The 22,952-nt window shown below is 37.1% G+C and overlaps 1 protein-coding gene across 1 annotated transcript in view; it reads right to left on the bottom strand.

The window, feature by feature from the left end:
• Positions 1-2,740: 2,740 nt before the first annotated feature.
• Positions 2,741-22,952, bottom strand: part of hs3st5.L (heparan sulfate-glucosamine 3-sulfotransferase 5 L homeolog) — a 147,486-nt gene continuing 127,274 nt past the window's right edge. The window contains exons 3-4 of the mRNA XM_018263288.2: positions 7,715-7,853; positions 2,741-4,421 (exon numbers count right to left, since the gene is read on the bottom strand). Of these exons, the coding sequence (XP_018118777.1) occupies positions 3,491-4,421; positions 7,715-7,821 (1,038 nt within the window). The 5' untranslated portion in view covers positions 7,822-7,853 and the 3' untranslated portion in view covers positions 2,741-3,490. The remainder of the gene's footprint in view (positions 4,422-7,714; positions 7,854-22,952) is intronic.

Here is a 22,952-nt window from a genome sequence, read left to right as displayed (position 1 = left end):
CCCTGGTACATGTATATAACCTATACCTTATATACTTACTTACCTTTCTACTAATAGCAGGGCAAAACTTTACTGGTTTGACCTTGTGACTAATATCCACACAAAGTTGTGTGCTGTTTTAGTGGATTTTCCTCCTTCCTTGCTCAAGCCTAAGATTCATATTTTCAGCCAACTGATTTGTTGGATGGAGACTGGTCTACTTTTCTTTTGTTTTTGAAAGTATACAGTAATAACACTTCTGGTTCAAACCAGCAAATCCTTAAAACATGCCCAATAATATTAGCAGGAACTGAAGATGAGACACTATAGTGTAGACGATCACACCTCCAAAATCATCAAGCCCACACCAAATTCAAAATAAATAAAGAGCCACATTTAGTGATTTTTAATTCATTCCATTTTTAAATACCACAATAAAACTTTTCACAATAATTTAAAGAGCCATACTCAGTTTACAAAATATAGGTACTTATTGTGAAACCAGTATGTACAACAAAATATACATTATTTACAGAATGATCCTTCTCACAAACATAAGGGGAAAATGTATCAAACTTCTTATTTTGCTATTGTCAGCATGCTAAGAGTGACAAATACATGTGCAACAAATTAATAGTGCAAATTCACCACCATAACTTTGGAATAACATTTTTAGAATTAGAATTTAGTAGTTTTGCAATAATATGAAATTAGTTCAATTAGCTTTTTTTGCCCAGAACAACAGTTTTGGATACAGACTGGAAAACAGAACTGTAAATGGTTACATCTGCTTGGTAAATTCACTTTTGTGCTGTAGTGTGTAGATGGCACAAGTTCAAAACTGGGAGGAGTACAATATGAAATGACCTGGGATTATAGTGCATAAATGGTACCTGATGCTCTTCTATACGTTTAGGCTTTAGGATTCATTTGCAATAAAGGCGGCTTTTCTTTTCATGCATCAAAATATCAGTGGCCATCAAAGTGGCTAGCCTAGGAGCTGACTTTTTGATTCAGATTTTTGTTCTATTTTATCGAGTTTGTCCCCGATCCGAATAAATCATGCTTTTTTATTAATAAATAAGGTCACATCGTAGATTCTAGTTTGGCCGGAAATTTTTAATTTAAATACTAGGATTTTGATTAATAAGTGCCCCAAAAGTCAAAATTCTTTCTTAGTGGAGTGGTAATAGCGTTACTTAAATGATGCAGTTATTTTTTATGGCATTATAAAATACCCCCTTGGACCTGGCATAACCCACTGAAGTCGGTGGATTAAATTATGAAGTGGTGTTAAAGGCAGTTTTATGCAACTTTCTTCAAACTAAAACTTGTTTTGTTTACTATAATTTTACGCTGAGCTACACATATGCATAAAATCATAACACGGCTTTATAAATATGCATGATGTTACATGGTATACCATGCCATTAACTTGTATTTCAACTCTGTCTTAGCCCTGATAAAGTGACCTTCATTTCCAGGATGGCTGCAACGTTTCTCTGTGCCTGTTCTGCAATGGTTTTATTTTCAGACAAAATTTAATAATAAACTTAATAGCATCTTGGATCAATAGCAAATATATAAACTAAAATCTATACAATCTAAATAAATACAAATCTACAAAACTGATTGGCCAAATTTGTATGTGCATTTAAACATAGATTTAACATTTAAGAGATTTCCTGCCATAAAAGCTAGAACTGAGCACCAAGAACAAGACAACGACCATTTTTGACAGGATGTTCAGATGCAATCCCAGCAGAGTATATCTGATGAGTCTGTATACCCTCCTAGCTTATTTATGCCAATCTGGAGTAGAACGGGGCTACACTGCCCATAGTCTAAAGTCTGAATTGGATCAATTCTTCCATCCCCACTTGTACAGTCATTTGAAAAATTTTGGGAACCCCTCTCAGCCTGAATAATAATTTACTCCACTTACAACAAAAAAGATAACAGTGGTATGTCTTTCATTTCCCAGGAACAATTTACACAAAGAACATCTGTATGGCAGGGTGATGAGAAAGAAGCACAAAGTGCTTTGGACTGATGAAACAAACATTTAGTTATTTGGTCATAACAAAAAGGGCTTTGCATGGCGGAAGAAGAACACCGCATTCCAAGAAAAACACCTGCTACCTACTGTCAAATTTGGTGGAGGGTTGTGTGGCTAATTCAGGGACTGGGGCCCTTGTTAAAGTCAAGGGTCGGATGAATTCAACCCAATATCAACAAATTCTTCAGGTTAATGTTCAAGCATCAGTCACAAGTTGGAGTTACGCAGGGGTTGGATATTCCAACAAGATAATGACCCTAAACACACTTTTAAATCTACAAAGGCATTTATGCAGAAGGATAAGTACAATATTCTGGAATGGCCGTCACAGTCCCCCGACTTAAATATCATGGGAAATCTATGGGATGATTTGAAGCAGGCTGTCTATGCTCGGCAGCCATCAAGTTTAACTGAACTGGAGAGATTTTGTATGGACGAATGGTCAAAAATACCGCCATCCAGAAATCCAGACACTCATCAAAGGCTATAGGAGGCATCTAGAGGCTGTTACATTTGCAAAATAAGGCTCAACTAAGTATTGATGTAATATCTCTGTTGGGGGGCCCAAATTTATATGCACCTGTCTAATTTTGTTATGATGCATATTGCATATTTTCTGTTAATTCGATATACTTTATGTGGCTGCTGAAATACTACTGTTTCCATAAGAAATGTTATATATCAAAAGGAAGTTGCTACTTTGAAAGCTCAGCCAATGATAAACAAAACTCCAAAGAATTAAGAGGGGTTCCCAAACTTTTTCATATGACTGTATGTGGCCCAAGCATATGCCATGCAGGCCGAATATCAGATATTCCAAAAGTAAACCCACTTATGGCTTTCTTAATTGCTAAGCTGACATTATTTAATGTGTGGCTAGCATATTAAACCAAAACGCACAAATAGGTTTGACCAGTGTTGCATAATCAGTTACAGTTGATGTTGTTTGTTGAATTCACCGTGAACATAAAATAAATATTTATAACTATACTCATGTTAAAAGGGAAGGTATGAAGGACCAGTGGCGTAACTACTGGGGTGAATACCCCTTGGGGCCCATTGCATCACAATAAGCATATCATGGGCAATAGGGCAGGGGAATTCTTTTCACAGCCTGTGTCCAGAGGGTGGTGGGCGCAGGTTCTGAGGGAAAAGGGATGGACCCGGGTTCACATCATGCGCTCAGGCCCGGCTTTGGCTAGTTAGTTACGCCACTGTGAAGAACTATTGTAATGCTTATACTACAGGTCTATTTACTTCTCAGTAGAAAAGGAAAATTGATCCCTTCCTTTATTTGGTCACACATATCTATGTATATTTATATATAATCAATATATATGCAACAAATAAAATAACATTAGCAACAGGAAAGATATCCCAGGAAAAGTGCATAATCATCCGATTACATTACAGAAAGCAGTGTGCAACACATGGTGTTGTAGACAATAGTAACTATGGCCAATTAAATGTCCTTCCAGTGATCTGGTAAAACTTTTGATTAAAAGGATGAAAGAATTTGTGCAATTTGGTAATGACCGAGGGATCGACTTCCGGATGTATACGACCCTTGCTGCCTGCCAGGCACTTGTTGAAGACAATGTTAAATCGCAAGCAGTAAAACCCTCTGGTCGAATTAAAGTACAGGTTGTATTGACTTATCCTGGGTGGAAGATTGAGAAATTTTTCCACCAACTGAAGCTCTGGCAATGGCTCTGTGATAAGTCGATCCCCATCTACAATGTGGAACTGTTCGATGGGAAAATATTTCAACCATCTTTCTAAATGTTTGGTGTAGATACTGGTCCTCACAGCCTTGTACTTGGTGTTCACCTCATAGGTGTTAGAATCCACGGCCATTTTCTCAAATTTATAGTAGGTTTTATTTTTCCTTTCCTTTCCCTCTAGCACCTGGGTGTAGTCAGAAATAGCTCTGGTTGTTGGTTCTCTAACAATGATGAGCAACTTAATTGAAGAGTTCATTTTGTAAATCCTTTCAGGGACCTCATCTGTTATGAAGTATGCTGGGCTCTTCTCAATTGTTATTTGGTGCGGATGGGAAAAGGGCATTTTTTTCCTGTACCATTCAATTCCTTTTGCGTAGTTTTCATCATTATCAAAAAAATGAATTTCTTGGGATGCCTTGACCACAGCAGGATGTAAATTTAACATCTCCAGTAGTGCTCTGGTTCCTCCTTTTCGCACCCCAATGATAATGGCCTTTGGAAGCTGCTGAACCAAATTGTGAAGTCGGATTTGCTCTTTAGTGGCATTGCCTTTCCGAAATTCATGGAGGAGTCCTCTCTTAAACTGCATAGCTCTGAGAGTGATTGCATCCTGGCTATGTGATCCAAATCTCCCTTCAACTGGACATATCGGTGGCAGTCTGCAAGGAAAACACATGAAAATGTACGAATATCGCCATAGCTTTTTCCTGGAGTCAGCTAGTTATGCTTAACACATGCCCTTCCATGCTTTTCTTAAATAAATTTCTCCCCTTAGTGCTACTGTATCTCCACTTGTACCATGCCAGCTCTTCCTATGTTCATTAACTGGACAACACAATGGCATCTCTTCAGCACTTGTATAAACTTAAATAATTTTTTTTGTGAAAGGGGTGGTTCACCTTTAAATTAACTTTAAACGTTATAGAATTGCTAATTCTAAGTAACGTTTCAATTGGTTGTCATTATTTATTTTTTTATAATTTTTAAATTATCTGTTGTCTTTTGACTCTTTCCAGGTTTCAAATAGGGGTCACTAACCCCATCTAAAAACAAATGCTTTGTATGGCTACAAATTTATTGTTATTGCTAATTTTTGTCAGTCATCTTTCTATTCAGACCCACTCCTATTCATATTCCAGTCTTTTATTCAAATCAGTACATAGTTGCTATGGTAATTTGGACCTTAGCAACCAGATGGCTGAACCTGCAAACTGGAGAGCTGCTGAATAAAAAGCTAAATAACTCAAACCACAAATAATAAAAAATGAAAACCAATTGCAAATTGTCTCACTCTACATGATACTAAAAGATCATTTAAAGGTGAAAAAATCCCTTTAAGTCATGGTGCTATCATATATATATATATATATATATATATATATATATATATATATATATATATATATATATATATATATATATATATATATATAAATACTGTATATATATATGTAAGTATATAGGATAACTCATGAAAGTAAAAGAAGCACTACAAAGGGTTGCAAATAGAACAAAGCCACCACTAAAATGTCATTGGTAAAACCCATTACATGAATAGATATAGACTAGGATAAAAAGTAAAATACAAATACTTATAAAAATAAAATACATGCAGCCATAGTAAGCTCTTAAAAATAGCATGCATTAAAATGATCTATAGATCTTATCACTAAATAGATGCCAGTTGGAGCACAGGCGCCCGGAGCGGTGCCTACAGATGAACCACAATCAGATTAACAATAAGCTTATCATAACACAGACAAAAGCTTCACAGCAGCACTCAATGTTAGGTAAAGCAGCAGGAGGGGTGTTACTGACAGCAACATAACAGGCATTCATACAAGTAAAACACTACACAGCTTTATACACAAGAATAATGCTATTAATTTATAACTGCAGTTCAAAAATGAAAATAAAACATAGACAACAGAGGTATATGAGTGCATGTCCATAATTATAATAGTCATTCTCTGCTCTATTACAACACTATACAGAGAGTATTAAGTATAATGTGCAAGAGATCCATGGTGATGAAATTACCAAGGGGTTTATTATCCTGAGTGCTTAGGGTTTTCTGCATAAAAAAATATCATAAATAAATATATATACAGTATATATATATATGATTAACAGTCCCAGGGTTACGTATGAGATAGGGTCTGTAGCAGTGTAGGTTTGTTCTTAAATTGAATTTGTATGTAACAAATACGTTTACTCATGCAATAAGACAGATGTGGTGTGTGTGTGTGTGTGTGTGTGTGTGTGTGTGTGTGTGTGTGTGTGTGTGTGTGTGTGTGTGTGTGTGTGTGTGTGTGTGTGTGTGTGTGTGTGTGTGTGTGTGTGTGTGTGTGTGTGTGTGTGTGTGTGTGTGTGTGTGTGTGTGTGTGTGTGTGTGTGTGTGTGTGTGTGTGTGTGTGTGTGTGTGTGTGTGTGTGTGTGTGTGTGTGTATATAATTTAAATATATAAGTAGGATATATAAGTAGGATCAAGCACAAGGTTCTCTTTGCTCTTTTACTATAGACAAAAAGTAAATAAAACAATTAAATATTTGCTTAACATGAACTCTATCAGTATATACAGTATGTATAAGTTATACATATAGACTTTATATATATATATATATATATTTCTGTCTATATATATATATATATATATATATATATATATATATATATTTATATATACACATAGAGAGAGAGAGAGAGAGAATAAACTTACACAAAAAGAGGGAGAGAAAGAGAGTGCATGTGTATAAGAGACAGAAACAGTAGACTTACAAGATTTTATAGAGAAGCCACATCGGGCAATCTATTTAAACACAAATTTACTCATTGTGGCCCATCATATAACTGGCCTCAGGGTGCAGTGCTGGGCTGAAACTCATAGATCCTCCATGTTTAAATAAATTACCTGGCCTGGCTGTTATGTGAATCCCACGAGTGTGGCTCCCTCTGTACATATTTTCAAACCCAGACACATGCACACTGTTACAGAATATGCTATTCATTTAGGAGCAGTTTCTATTTCAAAATTTTCAGAATTTCCTATACATATCACAGTGTGGGCTTATGAAAGCCTTGTTTCCTCATGGGTTCTTATATTATTCTATAATGAAAAGGGCAGAATAACTATATAAATGAAATCAAAACAGGTTTCTGCTTTGTTTGGCCAACAACAAAATGTCAATGGGCATTGCTTGATTTTTCCTGCAAAGTAATGTTTCCATTCCGTACATTCAAGGCTCTCAGTATTCGAGTCTGCTCAAGAAACTCCTAGGTAATTAACGTGGCGAGAACTCTCAGAGCCCGGAGCAATCTATCAAGTGCAATAGGAATTCAGAACTTGATTAGCTACTCAACAGATTTATGCATAATGTGAAGTACAGCTAGAGCACAGTAATTGCCCACTTGTATATTTCTCAGCTCTATAAACATGACCACAGCTTTCCTGGCCATGAGCACGGGGTCAGCCTGTTCTCCAACAAACAATGCTGCTTAACCTGTTTTCTCTTTACATTGTTGCCTGTGTAAATGTTCCATATGTGCTACAGAAGTGAAATAGAATTCCATTGAAACATCACAAAATTAAATAAAAGGTATGGGCTGGAAGAAATAGCACACTGATTCTGCAATACAGGGCAAGCAGAAGATGCATGTCTATATTACTAAATAAAAGAGCAATAATATCAGGAGTCACATTCAGTTTGGGAGGAAAATGTGCCCCAAACATGTGTCTCTATCTATCTATCTATCTATCTATCTATCTATCTATCTATCATCTAATCTATTAAGTTATGTATCTATCAATATATCTATCAATATATCTATCAATATATCTATCAATATATCTATCAATATATCTATCAATATATCTATCTTTCTCTGTGCTTTTTCTCCATGTATATGTTTAAATCAACACTTAATACAGAACGTGCCATTTGAATGCACTTACCTATCCAAGCTCCCAACTCTGGCAACTAGATACAGGAGGCTTCCAACAGCAAGACTGCCTAGAACAAAGAGCTTCTGTCTCAGCAACGCCTGCTGTTTGAATAGCATGGCCCTCCATCAATCTTCAGGACTTCTTCAGTCTGAGGAGAACACCACACATAAAACAGTCCATCAGCACAAGCAGCAGTATGCAAGCTAATGTTTATTAACAGGCAGGCAGTCAATTCTTACAAGTGATTAGGAAACCCTCAGAAGACAGAATTCTGTGTGCAGTCACTGCCATTCGACAGATGTTCCTCTATGAACAGACTGAAACTATTGAGATCAATTGAATATTGTTTTATGGAACATGAGGTTAAATTTAAAGCTGTATGTAATAATAGCTAAGGACACATGACATATATTACATAGATTTTTTCCTTTAGTCTCCTAGCACTGCTGTGATGATAAATTGAGTTCAGCACAGTAGAACTCTTTATGGGTGGGATTTTTAGGGGCATCTAAATAAGTGGATGAGCTCTATTTTTTCTTATTTTTTGAAAATATGCCCCTAAATAGCATATACAAGTGAATACAGAGCTGGGGAATTCTCTGCTGGTCAACTGTATTAAGCTCTATTTTCACTCTATGATAAATATTTTTATTTTATGGTGTTATAGTACGTGAAGAGTTGCCAGATATGATAACTCTCTAGAATGTAAGCAATCCATTAAATGGTGTTTCATTTTTTCTTGTGCTGCACCTATGACACAAAGGGCAAATTTGGGGTTCCAAAGTGTTACTTATCAATTGCTTGAAAGCTCCAGTACTAGAAAATTTTCTTGTGGCCATATGGTCTGGATTTAAATAATTAACCACTTACGAATCCCACTGCCTTCCATAACCAGAACCTTTTTGTTAATTTGGGGCTTAATTTCCAAAGTTCTCTTAACTTTCTCACCTTGCCAGATGTCCCCCATCAGATCTAATCTTCATGTAGTCCCTCCATCACTCATAATCTGCACTATCCTCCTCCCATCTCACTCCTACAACACACATTACCTGCAGGTACCATCACCAAGGCAGATCTCAAACTTATACATACTACAGGGCCACCTCGTTACATACAAGGAACCAGAATTGTATTGTGTGAAAGGTCAACATTTTCCAATTTCAGCTCTTGAAATGTTGAAGTTCGTGTGAAAACCAAATGTCTCTCTTAAAAATGACAGATATAGCATGTCAGTCATACTTTGATCTATTGCTTTTAATTTCAAACCTGTGTTCATCATTTCACATACTTGCTGTCATTTTTTGGCATCAAGTGTGATCTTGCTTTCTATATGAACATAAATCACATTCTTTAAGGCTGGATAATGAACAGCAAGGCATGCTGGTAATATGCAACGTTCTAGGTATAGAATTATTGACTTCTCAGTAAAAAGTTCAGCATGCTGCATCACAAATATACTGTTGCTAACTTTCTAGGGAAATCAACATCTCTTATACAGGTGCGGGATCTGTTATCCAGAAACCCATTATCCAGAAAGCTCAGAATAACAGAAAGCCCATCTCCAATAGACTCCCATTTTATCCAAATAATTAAAATATTTAAAAATTATTTCCTTTTTCTATGTAACTATTAAACAGTACCTTGTACTTGATCCAAACTAAGATATAATTAATCCTTATTGGAAACAAAACCAGTCTATTGAGTTTATATAATGTTTACATGATTGATTTTCTAGTAGACTTAAGGTATGAAGCTCCAAATTACAGAAAGATCCATTATCTGTAAAACCCCAGCATTCTGGATAACAGGTCCCATACCTGTACTTAGTAATATATTTTATAATTTATTTGTGAGTTCCTCAACCAAACATTTTCCTTCTGGCTGAAATCAATACACTCATGCTGTGAGTCACTGACAGATTTCCCTTGTTCTAATTGGCTGATTCCAAAATGAGTAAGCAAGTCTGCAATGCACTACATGGCTACAGGTGCTGATATGCTGTGCTCTTCACTGCTGGATTGCTGTATTTTTGCATTGGGGTGCAAGTGATCCTAGAATGAGCACTGAGGGTTGCACTCTTGCATTTGCGCCCAGTGTTGGACGGCCACCAGGATACCGGGAATATTCCTGGTGGGCCCAGCCACCAATGTGTCAGTGGGCCTTCCTACTCTTTGGACTATTTCCTGGTCATTACCTATTATTACATGGAAACAAAGAGAAGAAATAAAGTAAATAATAGATTATAATATGTGCATAAAAGAGACTGGCCATTTATTGTAGAAAAAAGAGGCTGAGTAGGGGCAGGAGGAGAAATGGTTTAGAGACTGGTCCTATGGTCCAAGGTTTTCTAGTGGGCCCCTGGCATCACAGTCCGACACTTCTTTCACCACTCTGACCCCTATTCTAGAATGACCCCTGTTAGGTTAGGTTTGGTTTGGGAAGCACACACATAAACCGTTTATATCTCTAAAACAAACAAACAAGCAAAAAAACGTATTTCTGAGAAAAACAAGAATCATTATGCATCAATAAAAGTCAGTGGAGTTTATATAGTAGCAATGGTTTCCCTTTAATAAAGCACCAGATCGCATACATCCGCCATATGCACTTTTATAGTCTTTACGGGTTATGGGTGATGTCCGAAAATATAATCTGCAACTGCATTGGAGAGTTTTTTATTACTGATCTTTTTGTGTCCATCAAAGACAAAGAGCATGTTAATCGTTGAGATATTGCATACAAACTGCCAGCAATGAATTTGTTAACTCACAAATGAGGGACTAGTAACATCGACAAGGTATTCTCTGATAGCTACAGGAAAATGTATTTCGGCAACAGATGGAACAGTTGCAGGTAACAAGGATAGGATAACCTTTTTGAAGTGATGTTAATGAATCCCAGAGCTGGTTCCGCTGCCAGAGGTGATACTGATACAGTGCTTCCCTGTTAAAGGGGACCCGTCACCCAAAAAAATTATTCAAAATACCATTTTATCACATTAGTAAAGCAAAATGAACTTTAATTACACAATATAAATTATTTGAATCTTGCTTCCTTCAGTCTGGGATTTCAAAATGATAGCAAGCAGGTAGCAGCCATTTTGTGGACACTGTTATTAAGACAAGCCTTGAATCATCTCAGAATCTTGTTTGTGCACCAGAATGTGGGACCCGATGTCCATCCCCATGACCTGGCTACGCAATTAAATGGTAAAGAGAACGGGGGAATGTGGGGAGACCAGTGACATCTAGGAAGTGTTGAATGGAAGGTGAAAATAATTGTCTGCCCCGCCTCTATGCTACTGGCATAGAGGAGTGGCAGACAATATTTGATTGACAGCTGAGATTTTTAAACAAGCTTACAACAGCTATGAATGCTTTAATAAAAAATAGAAATTGGATTTCATGTTTAATTGGAAAAGGACTTTTATTATACAGATTTTTGTGTCTGGGTGACAGGTCCACTTTAAGCATACAAACCAACCTCACCAAAAGGGATATCATTGTATACCACTTCCTAGAAATAAGTTGCAGTAAAGAAAAGTTGTTCATTGTTAAAACGTAAGTAGGCTATGTAGTAAAAGAAGCATAAACCCTCTTGCTGAGAAAATGCTTTGTCCAATATGTCAGAAAAGAGAGTAACCACAGTTAGGATAATTCACCAGCAGGGGTCACTGAGAAACTACTACATAGTCTGCATTCAATTTTTTCTAAAGCTGCAGGATCCTAATTTATTATAATATATAACAGAGAATATACATAAAAAAGTAATTGCATGTAGCTATATGTCGGGATAGACATTATATCAGAATAAGGTGTAAGTTCCACCCACCCATTCACTTTCATGAAATAAATAAGCCTGCAACTAGAAACACTCTCTCTATGCCTGCTCAAAATATAACATGTTTAATTAGGAAGTAGCCCTAAGCACAGTATGATACATTGAGCCAAAGTCGTTTCATGGCACTTTGCTTAAACTTTTTAAAATGATATAAGATACAGGCTGTGCCTTAGGGTTGAGTATGGTTCAGTAAAGATGATTTTGAGGAAACATTCAGAAAATGTTCACAAATCACCAAATAAACTTATTGTGGATTTCCTCCCCTGGGACGTCCCCATTTTTATGGCTATTGGAGTTCATATGGGACCTCTGCAAAAACCCTCAGCAATGTACAAGTGATGCCCTGCCTTCTAATGAAATGGGTATCAATGTGAGAGCTTCATGGCGAATCAGGAAGACAAAGGTGATATGCAGATGCCGTTCATTTAACCTAATAAAAAGGTTTTGCCTTTTGCCAGCAAGGAACTCAGTGTTTCATTTGTGCATGCTAAATGCCATGCATCAAGTGGTTGAGCCTTTGTATTCTGCACGCCATTGCACCTATTAATGCTACCAATGCAGTTCATCTAAACAGAGGTGCCAAAAGCACCCACACAAGTTTTGTGTTCAAATCACATTCAGCACCCCGTTTAGCCTATTGGTTTTATGTCAGTTTTTTCTGGATTAATGCCTGCCAATGCAGCTGGATGCTGCAGCACTATAATGCATTAGAACTGGTAAACAATATACCCAGCTATATTAATCAATGCTAATACATTTATGAGAGAGACCCGACTAGGTACTTATGTAGAGCTGGACATAGAAATTTACAGCGTGCAACAGTTAGTCACTTGCTTAAATAAAGTCATTCCACAGAAAGGGTGTAAATGCTAATGGTGGGAATGGCTTTGGAGGCACATTTCTAGAATAATGACCTTGGTCAATGTCTCTCTTTTTCATCTATGCTGGGTATATACATATAAGAGCTTTAAGTAAATGAAGAAATTGCTTTCTTTTATTCACGGTACATCATTGCTGGCAAACCTAGCTCCCTATACAATGTATGAACCTATATTTGAATCTATGATAGAAATGATCTTCTAGCAGAAATTGTAGGTACATGAATATTTAGCAGTACAGGTATGGGATCCGTTATCCGGGAACCTGTTATCCAGAATGCTCCGAAGTATGGAAAGGCCATCTGCTATAGACTCCATTTTATCCAAATAATCCAATTTTTTAAAATAATTTCTTTTTCTCTGTAATAATAAAACAGTAGCTTGTACTTGATCCCAACTAAGATATAATTAATCCTTATTGGAAGCAGAACCAGCCTATTGGGTTTATTTAATGTTTAAATGAATTTCTAGTAGACGTATGAAGATCTAGTAGTATGAAGATCCAAATTACAGAAAGATCCGTTATCTGAGAAAACCCCAGGTCCCGAGCATTCTGGATAACAGGTCCCATACATGTATTCCAAAAATTATAATGCTTTGTGCTTTTTAAGTTAATGCAAAAACTTCACCAGAACAAATACTGTAATTCTAAATGATAAATAAAAGCCACTGTATAGCAAGAGTGATGTAAATATTCTCTGTTTATGTTGCAAGAAGAGTTGTGCTATACAGGTCTAGGGATCTATTCTCCAGAATGCTTGGGGGCTAGGTGTTCCAGATAAGGGATCTTTCTATAATTTAGATCACTATACCTAAAGTCTGCTAAAAATCATTTAAACATACTATTTATCATAGGTTGAATTATAGAGTTTTTAGACCTCTAGTTTAAAGAAAAAACTTGAATGGAAAAAAACACAAATCAGCAAGTTGGGTGTTAACAACACGAAAACACGATTTGAGTTTTCAGAGTTTTCGGTGAAAAAAATCAGTCAAATGATTGAGTTTTTGGGCAGAACCCTCCCAAAAAAACTTCATGCAGGCTATTAACATCTTCAATAGGTTCAAGGGACCTCTACCATTGACTTCTACATGACTTTGACAGGTTTTAGATGGTGTATTTTTAGATTTGAGCTATTTCCAGGGTCGGGATGTAACAAATCTCAAAAAGTTGAGGTTTTTTTTTTAACCTGAAAAATACCCTCGAAAACTCAAATTTTTCGTGGAAAACACAACTCGATCTTTGATAAATAACCCACTAAATATACCCAATAAGATTGATTTTCACCAATATGAATTCACACAGCTTATTTACCATCAAGTACAAGGTAAAGTTTTATTATTACAGAGTAAAAGTAAATTGTTTGCAAGTATTACAATTGTTTGCCTAAAGTGAGCTCTATGGAAGATGCCCTTGCAGTGTTATTCTAAGATTTCTGGATAACATGTTTCTGGATAAGGAAACCCATTTTATAGTAGAGGGTTTTGCTTTCCCCCTCCCCCTCATCTTATCCTATTGTCAGTGACCCTAATAGATTTCTATCATTGTAAAAAAGAAAAAAAAAACATTAAAAATTGTTTTCAATTACCATTGTGTACACATCTTAAAGGTTAGGTGTACTTTTTCTTTAAAAACCTCGGTCATGTGGCCCCTGGCTATACTGACATTTTCATATTACATGTACTAGTTTGATGTCTGCCGGGAATGGCTGCATTTATACAGACAGAGGTCTGTATTAGTCATGCAGAAATCCCACCGCAAGGAGCTACAAGGGCAGTGCACTGGCTGGCGAGACTAGTCCTATTTGTATGCACAGCTCAGGTTGTGGGCCTTTGACCCAGGTCCCTCGGAGGATCCTGTCTGCATAATCGAGGAGCTGTTTGAGCTTAGCTAAATAAATATAACTGCAAAAAGAATAATAAAAAAAATAACTTACTGCAAAAGAACTAAGCAGATATTAACGGTCTCTTATAGATATTGAAGAGTGGCATTTCAGGCAGTTTATATCTAATATTGCACAAAGAACTGACAGGAATACTAACACAGACTTCCTCAGTTCCCTGTAACAGATCTAATAAATGCTGAGAGAATGTGTTGCAGAGAAGTTTACTAATTCATATTCAATATATATGTAAAAAAGGAAGGGAATCCGTGGCAGGAGCCATTTCATAAGTTTAAACTAGGTTGGCACCGAATAACTAGCTTCCTTTGATTCTAATGGGCAATGCCAATTAGTTGGGCAATGCTACGGAGGCAACAAAAGTCAAATCCACTGAAACACTGTCATGTGATATTGGCAGTTGCAAATGGATTTCCCAGCCAACTGAGAAAAAGAGCTTAATATTGTACTGCCCCATGCACACTGTAAATATACCCCTGTGGGGTTCTTTGGTTGCTGTCTAAAAAGAAAATGCTGGTTTTCTGTTTTTCTACATCTATCTATGAAGCTGTTCTTTCTGCAGTGTGGGTACTGACATTATCAAGATCATGCCAGTAGGCTGCCCCCAATGCAAGTGTATGAGATGTCAGCACAGAGTCATGAGTCAATGTCACGGTGACTTTGGTTCACATTTTATCTATTTTAAGCCCCATTGTCACCAGAGCTGATTTTCTGATAGCAGGTCCATATATCCTCTTCCTGCTTAATACTGGATCCCTATTGTTTGATTCTTTCCTATATTTTTAAAGGAGAACTAAACCCCCTGATATATACAACACCCCCCCCTCAACTGCTCTCAATCTGCCCCCTTTGCAACACGGAGTCTGTAGGCGCAGTTGAAGCAGATCCCTGACTAGCCCAAACTGTGCATGCGCCTGAAGACTCCGTGTTGGCAAACAGACCTGAAGAGGATACAAATGGACAGAGGATGGCACAGAGTGGCTCTGCTGCTCTTTTTTTTTTGATCTCAGGAATCCAAATAGGAGCACTAATCTAGGTAATACACTGCGCAGGAAGGGAGAGGTAAAGGGGTCAGATTGAGAGCAGTTTAGGGGGGGCTGTTGTAAATTGGGGGGTTAAGTTCTCCTTTAAAGGGATTTTGTCATGGGAAAACAAGTTTTTTACAAAATGCACCAGTTAATACCTCTCCTTCAGCGTAATCCTGCATTGAAATTGATTTTCAAAAGAGCAAACACAATTTTTTCCCTGGTGCCCCCATTCATGTGACTTGTGCTCTGATAAACTTGCACTGCAAGTTGGAGTGATATCACCTTCTTCCCTTTCCAGCAGCAGCCTATCAACAGAACAATGGAAATGTAACAGAACAACAGCTCCCAGACACTTGCATTGCTAAAAATGCTCTGATGCCCCTAGTAGTAGATATGAGGAAAGCAGCACTCAATAGTAAATATCCAAATCCAGCTAACCCAAGTAGACTTCTTCAGTTAAGGTAGCCGTACACAATAAGATTCACTCATTTGGCAGCCTTTCGGATCTTGATATGCCCACCAAAGGCAAGGTGATATCGGGTTAATCCGATTGTTAGGCACTAGGGCCAAATGATCTGAGTACTTCGAAACGCCCCATACACGGGCAGATAAGATGCTGAATTGGTCTAAAGGACTAATATCTGCAACATTAATCTGCCCATGTATGGCCACCCTTACACTGAGTATGAGAAACAATAGCTTAAGCGCAAGCAATTCCAAAGTAAAGTGCTGGCTCTTTCTGAAAGAACATGACCAGGCACAATGACATGAGATGGCTGCCTACACACCAATATTGTAACTAAAAATCATTTATTGGTTCAAGAATAACACTTTAAAAGGTAGAATGAATTACATGCAATGTACATAGTGTAATTTAATAATGAAAACTGTACCATATCATAACAGAATCCCTTTAACCTTGCCTGGACTTTAAATCAAATCTATATCTATTGGGAAGCATTTTGCTATGCCAGTATTTCAGGTTTGCTGAACATGATGTGAGTACAGCAGCAAGCAGGAGGATGTATAGTAAATTCAGAGGTTTGCATAAACACAAGCAGAGTGGGGAAACATGCAAGTGGTTAAGATAAAAGGTATAATTAGAAGTAATGTGCGAGATTTTGTAAAGGCCAATTAGCCTGACTCGAAAGATATGCTTGTTAAATTGCAAAATAGCAAAGTGCAAAGTATGCAAATTGGCTGTTGACAAAGATACAGTAGTTATTACTGTAGTATATATTGCATCAAGCTGATTAGCGATGTCATGAGCTAGAATTTTTTTTATATCATACACAATAGCAGGGATAAGTGAATGATGTAATCGAGGAGCAAACTGGGGAAACATAATTATTGAAGCAAATTAACTAGCATAGATTCAATTTGGCATCAATGCAGTAACTTGTAACTACCAATCAGCAGTTGGTTTGATTATTTTAGTGTAGACAGAATAATGAAAATAAAATATCTGATTAGTTGCCACTGGTTGCCTCACTCGTGCAAATTGCACATATATTTGTGATTTCCCTGCCCTGTTATATGGATAAACACATAATGCCTGTACCTTTATAAACTTCCTATTTTACACGAAAGCAAAGTTTTACTCTATCACTGGCTGAATCTGCCCCTGGCCCCATTCCCTCACTCAGCACATGGCCTACATTATATGCATCTCGTACAGGGAGGGGGCAGATCTTATCCACATGGTGCTGTCAAAATGGGACAGTAGAACAGGAGCTAGAGCCTATGTCCCTGGTAATACTGCAGAAATAACAAGATCATCCATTCATAGGAAATATATGCCATCCGGTTAAAGATTTCACGTACAGGAATTAGAGGCTCTGACTTAAAGAAATTCATTAAAAACTAGAAGATATATTTCATTTCAAATTGGTATGTCAGCTACAAAATGATACTGCACTTCAGTATTGCTCTCTGTGATATGGGACAGATTGATTGCAAATTAAACACACACAGTTGAGCTTGCTTGTACTTGCATTCAAGGAAAATCTCCAGTTTGCCTTAGAATTAACACAGAAGAGATATAATACAGCTACTGGTCAAGAGGGGAACGGATGACAGAAAGATGATAAATGTTGCACTTCATCATTAGAGCTTTTAAAGATCAATTGCAAAGGGATTATGTCAGCCTGAAAAATGTCTACAGCTCCTGCCCAAAATCTTGGCAGATGGCACCGTGCACTGTTCCCTTTCTCGGAGTACTTGTAAATGGCTATTTTGCATTTCTGAAGAAAATTAGTGTGTTAGTTTCAGTCTTATCTAATTCACTGCTTGCTGCTCAGTGTTAAATGTTGCATGTTAAGGGGAAAACATTAAAAAGCGAATTTTTCATCATTAGAGCAGATATTTTTGAAGTATCTTTTAAAAGGTGACTCAAGTCCTTAAAATGTTGGCATATTTTGATAAATTGCCCCCTAGCGTTTGTTTTCTCTTTTATAAAATCAATAGCTTTTCTGAGACTCTATGCTATATTTCATGGCTGAGTCTATTCCAGTTTCTCAGTAGGTTAAGGTGTGACATATATGCAGCATGAGAGACATGGAATTCAGTCAAACAACCACTGGAAAGCACCTATAAAATTGCTATACTGCATTGATGCAAAAGAGTACTGTTCCTAAATCAGCTCCATTGTCTCCATTTCAGTGTTTATTGCAAATTATATGTGTTTTTGTATTACTGTGTACGTACAGTGTACTTGCATTTTTTTTAATGACAGCTGAAGCCTTCCCCCTTAACATTTAACTTTACCTCTATACGTAAGAGGAATTATCACTGCAACATATAATTGCTGTTGTGTAAATATATATATATATATATATATATTGTATTGGGATTGCCATTCATTTTTGCTTGCCAATATCAGACCTTAGAAGGAGGTATATACTGTAATGATGTTAATGTGTTTAGAACTAGAAAAAAGGAGTTCAATGCATTTGCCTATGATCATGTGAAACCAAGAAGAGAGATAAATGTGAATAGAAATTGTCATTGCAAGATACTGTTGCACAAATCAGTCATGATTTGTGGAGTGTTGCTTTAAGATTCCATTACAATGGCTGCTGGACTACAGTTCCCATCAAGCATTAACTCACAGTGTTATTCACTATACTGAAGAATTGAGTGTCAGATTATAATAAAATGAAATAATCTAAAATGGTCAGTGGAGCTCAAGACAAGAGTCCTAAAAGCTTATTGGCAGGCCAGCTGTGAGCCTCTAGTTAGACAGCCGCGCTTTAACTCATAATAATATGATGTATAATGAGAACAGCAGTTTAAAGGGGACCCGTCACCCAAAAAAATTATTCAAAATCCTATTTTATAACATTAGTCAAGCAAAATGAACTTTAATTACACTGTATAAATTATTTGAATCTTGTTTCCTTCAGTCTGGGAATTCAAAATGATAGCAAGCAGGCAGCAGCCATTTTGTGGACACTGTTTTTAAGGAAAGCCTTGCATCATCTCAAAATCTTGTTTATATACCAGAATGGGGGACCTGATGTTCATTCTCATTCACTGGCTGCACAAATAAATGGTGAAGAGAACGAGGGAATGTGGGGAGAGCAGTGACATCTAGGAAGTGCTGAATGGAAAGTGAAAGCAATTGTCTGCCCCGCCTCTATGCCTAGGCATAGAGGAGGGGCATACAATATTTGATTGACAGCTGAGATTTTTAAATGAGCTTACAGCAGCTATGAATGCTTTAATAAAAAATAGAAATTGGATTTCATGTTTAATTTGAAAATGACTTTTATTATACAGATTTTTGTGTTTGGGTGACAGGTCCACTTTAATAACATGATATGATATAACTGAGAACTGCAGTCTAGCAACATTTGGGAGAGTGCAGAGGCGTGCAACTAAATTGGTTAGAGGGATGGAAGACTTAAATTATGATGGTAGACTGTCAAGTTTGGGGTTGTTTTCTCTGGAAAAAAGGCACTTGCGAGGGGACATGATTATACATTAGAAGTACATTAGAGGACATTATAGACAAATAGCAGGGGACCTTTTTACCCATAAAGAGGATCACCCTACCAGAGGCCACCCCTTTAGACTAGAAGAAAAGAACTTTAATTTGAAGCAATGTAGGGGGTTCTTCACAGTGAGGACAGTGAGGTTGTGGAATGCACTGGCGGTTGATGTTGTGATGGCTGATTCAGTTAATGCCTTTAAGAATGGCTTGGATGATTTTTTGGACAGACATAATATCAAAGGCTATTGTGATACTAAACTCTACAGTTAGTATAGGTATGGGTATATAGAATTTAATTAAATGTATGGAGGGGTGTGTGTATGGATGCTGGGTTTTCATTTGGAGGGGTTGAACTTGATGGACTTTGTCTTTTTTCAACCCAATTTAACTATGTAACTATGTTATGGTTGTTATATTGCCCCTTTTATTGAAATGTTTTTCTTAGGGTTACTGTATTTGCCTGGAGGTAACACTGCCCTGTGATACTAAATAAACCCCCCAACCCCTAACCAGAGTTTTTTGCTTCCAATATTTGCAGTGCCCTTTCCATTTCTTTGCCACAAATTGTGTCTGGATCTATTATATAAACAAAGTATTCATGAATTGACAAAGATTCCTTGCATTACTTACAAATAGATCATTCTGCTATTAAATACGTAGCTGCATCAACAAAGGGGGGACATGTGGGGAACACAAGTGAGCTTGCACTTTCAGGCTGCATACACCTATACCTCAAGCTGAATACAGAAGCTTTATGAAAGATACAGCATAATACGCTAAGCAGAATGTAAATGTAATGCTGATATTGAAGTATTATGCCTCTCTTAAATATACATTCTTGCAAATCAGTATTCTTTGTACTCAGACCAAAATTTTGTTTGAAGAAATGAAATATGTCTTGGAAATGGAAATTACATAAAGAATATGTTAAGGCCTCAGTCCCTGGTGCTTTGTCCTTTTGGGTGTTTGAATTTTTATTTCTTTAGAAAAAGAGGACCAGATTCACATTTCAGTGCCGAGCCAAGCCAACTGGGCGCCCTAGGCAACCCGGCCGGCCTGCACGCTTCAACACCCTCCCTCTAAATGTGAGTGCGCCTGACTGAGACCTGAGAGTATTTTCAGAGGCAAATGCGAGGAGGGCATCTGATAGGAGGGGAGCGTCGTAAGGGGTGGGAAAAATATCTGATGGGATGGGAGAGCCACAGAGGGGAGAGAGGAGAGCGCAACACAGGGCAGTGAACAGGAACAAGAATCTTCTGCCTACCTACTAGAGGTAGGCATAAGATGGTTTTAGAGGTACGTGTATGGCGCCCCTCTGTGGTTGCGCCCTAGGCTGGTGCTTCTTCTGCCTACCCCTAGTTCCGGCCCTGCCAAATTCACTTACTGTTTCTGAGGCACCAAACTAACTGTATGGATCAGGCATGGCCATTGAGAGTGATGAAAGTAAATTGTCTTTGCTAGTGTATGCATAGTAACAATGGGAGTTGGATTCACATTCAGAAAATGGATAGTGGGATCCCATCACATGGTTCCATGATATTGTTGTTCAGATTTTGTAAATGTCATGTTCGTTATATTTCCCTTTTTGTGTGTGTTTCTGATGCTTGACCTGGACACTCAACATTCAGCTGGCAGCATCATATGCAGTTTAGAAACAATGTGGTGATGTTCTGTCAGTGATCAGACCTCCAACTGAAAACTGTATCACTGTCAATCTATCCTGAGACTTGTTAGGTGCATGTCAGTGTCAGTTGTCATGGGCTGTACTTCAAGTAGGGCACCATACTGATTTGTGATTGAGAGGCTATACAATATATCTCCTTAAATGCTGTAACAGGAACAGTGATTAGCAATGTAATGGCATGTGTGCAGGAATCTGGTAAAAATACTGTGATATGTATGATTTAAGAACTTACTGCAGAAAAGACATTTCCATAGTCACAAAGAGTCTCAGCATCATAATTTATGGGGCTGGCACCATTCAAAAATGTAAGTCTAATATTTACTTTGTAGGTTTCTTTTTTTTAATGATTTTTATAGAAAATATTACCCGTGGGCATTTGGAAACATTATCATTTTGATTAAATAGTACTCACACTTAATCCCGAATAGTCTAAGGCCAGCTTTCCTATACCTGTTATCTATGTTTCCTATAAATTATATTGGCACCAAGCACTATTTTTGCCAATGGGCTAGGTGGTGACTGTCTAAGCAAGAACATAGCATCCACCAGTCTGGGTTCAAAACTTCAATTTCTTTGAAGAATTTGCATATATGTTATGGATGTGCTAATTTCCACTTTCAAGATCATTTTTTTTCTTTAGGGTGCAATCTCAGTCCTTCATTAAACTGCTGTACACTAGCCATGTCTTAATGTAAGATTCTCTGATTATTGAGCATCCATTATCTATTTAATACACTTTAGGAGAGCAATTATAAATCTGAACAAGGTAAATAAATAGAAGTAAATTAAATTTGTCAAGTCTTATAGAATATTGCTAATTTACATAATCAGTTTGATGATTCAACACAGGCCATTCTTTTAGCCAATTTAAAAAGCCTCCTTAGTAAATGTGTGCACTTTGTTCAGGAAAATGCAATTAAGATTCAGTGCAAGTATATTTAAATATTAATGACTCCTCCTAATGCATGTTGTCCTCTGAGGCAGATTGAATGGCTGGTGTTCGATATAGTAAGTTTAATGTATAATCGCAGGCATCTTACACCAAAGGGATTTAAACACATGATTGTCTCAGTTTTATTAATTAAAATACATGCATTACAGCATTGTAACTTTTTTAAAATATTTATCCAGCATTTAATTGAAGAGATAGAATTATGTTTTCTATTATTAGGGAAAAAAGTATTCTTTGGGTTGACATTACCTTTAATGGTAACAAAGCACTATGAATCCATATTGGTGGCAAAACAATCCTACTGGTTTTATTTATTGTTTAAATTATTGTAGCGGACACAGGGGCCCGTTTATTAAACATTGTTTTCTTCTGGTTGAGGTTTTTAGGGGGCAAGCACACATTTTTCTTGGAAAAGTAAAAACTTGAATCTTTAGAGATTTATTATACTCCAAATCTGCTGAAAATCCAAATCTGAAAATACAAACCTCAAACCTGTCGGGGTCATGTAGAAATCAATGGCAGATGTCCCTGAAATTGTTTCTGGGCTGAATTTTTTAGAGAAAATGTATTGATGAATGAGTTAAAAATCATTGTGGAAGGGAGTTTGGTTTGGACTTTTTTTTTTTTTTTTTTAAAAAGAGAGATTCATTTTAGTTTTAGTAAATGTGCCCCTACAGGTATAGTGGAAATCCCCAGGTTCCAAGCATTCTTAATAACATATCCCATGCCTAGTGTAGTTGAGTCCATATGTACAAGTCATTATTCTCAGAAATTAATTGATCATATCACACAAAGTATTTTGGCAGCCACTGTCAAAACTCCCATCAAGGTTACCAGCACTATTGGGGGCAAATTCACTAAGATCCGAAGTTGCGTGAGCGACCACTTCGCCGCACTTTGCCAGGTGTAGTTTCACCAGCGCTACGCAATTTCACTAAAATGCAAGGTTGCGCTAGCGTTAATTCGTCAAGCA

This window comes from Xenopus laevis, chromosome 5L (genome assembly GCF_017654675.1).
Source record: "Xenopus laevis strain J_2021 chromosome 5L, Xenopus_laevis_v10.1, whole genome shotgun sequence".
NCBI lineage: Eukaryota > Metazoa > Chordata > Amphibia > Anura > Pipidae > Xenopus > Xenopus laevis.
This window is presented reverse-complemented; position numbering and strand designations above follow the sequence as displayed.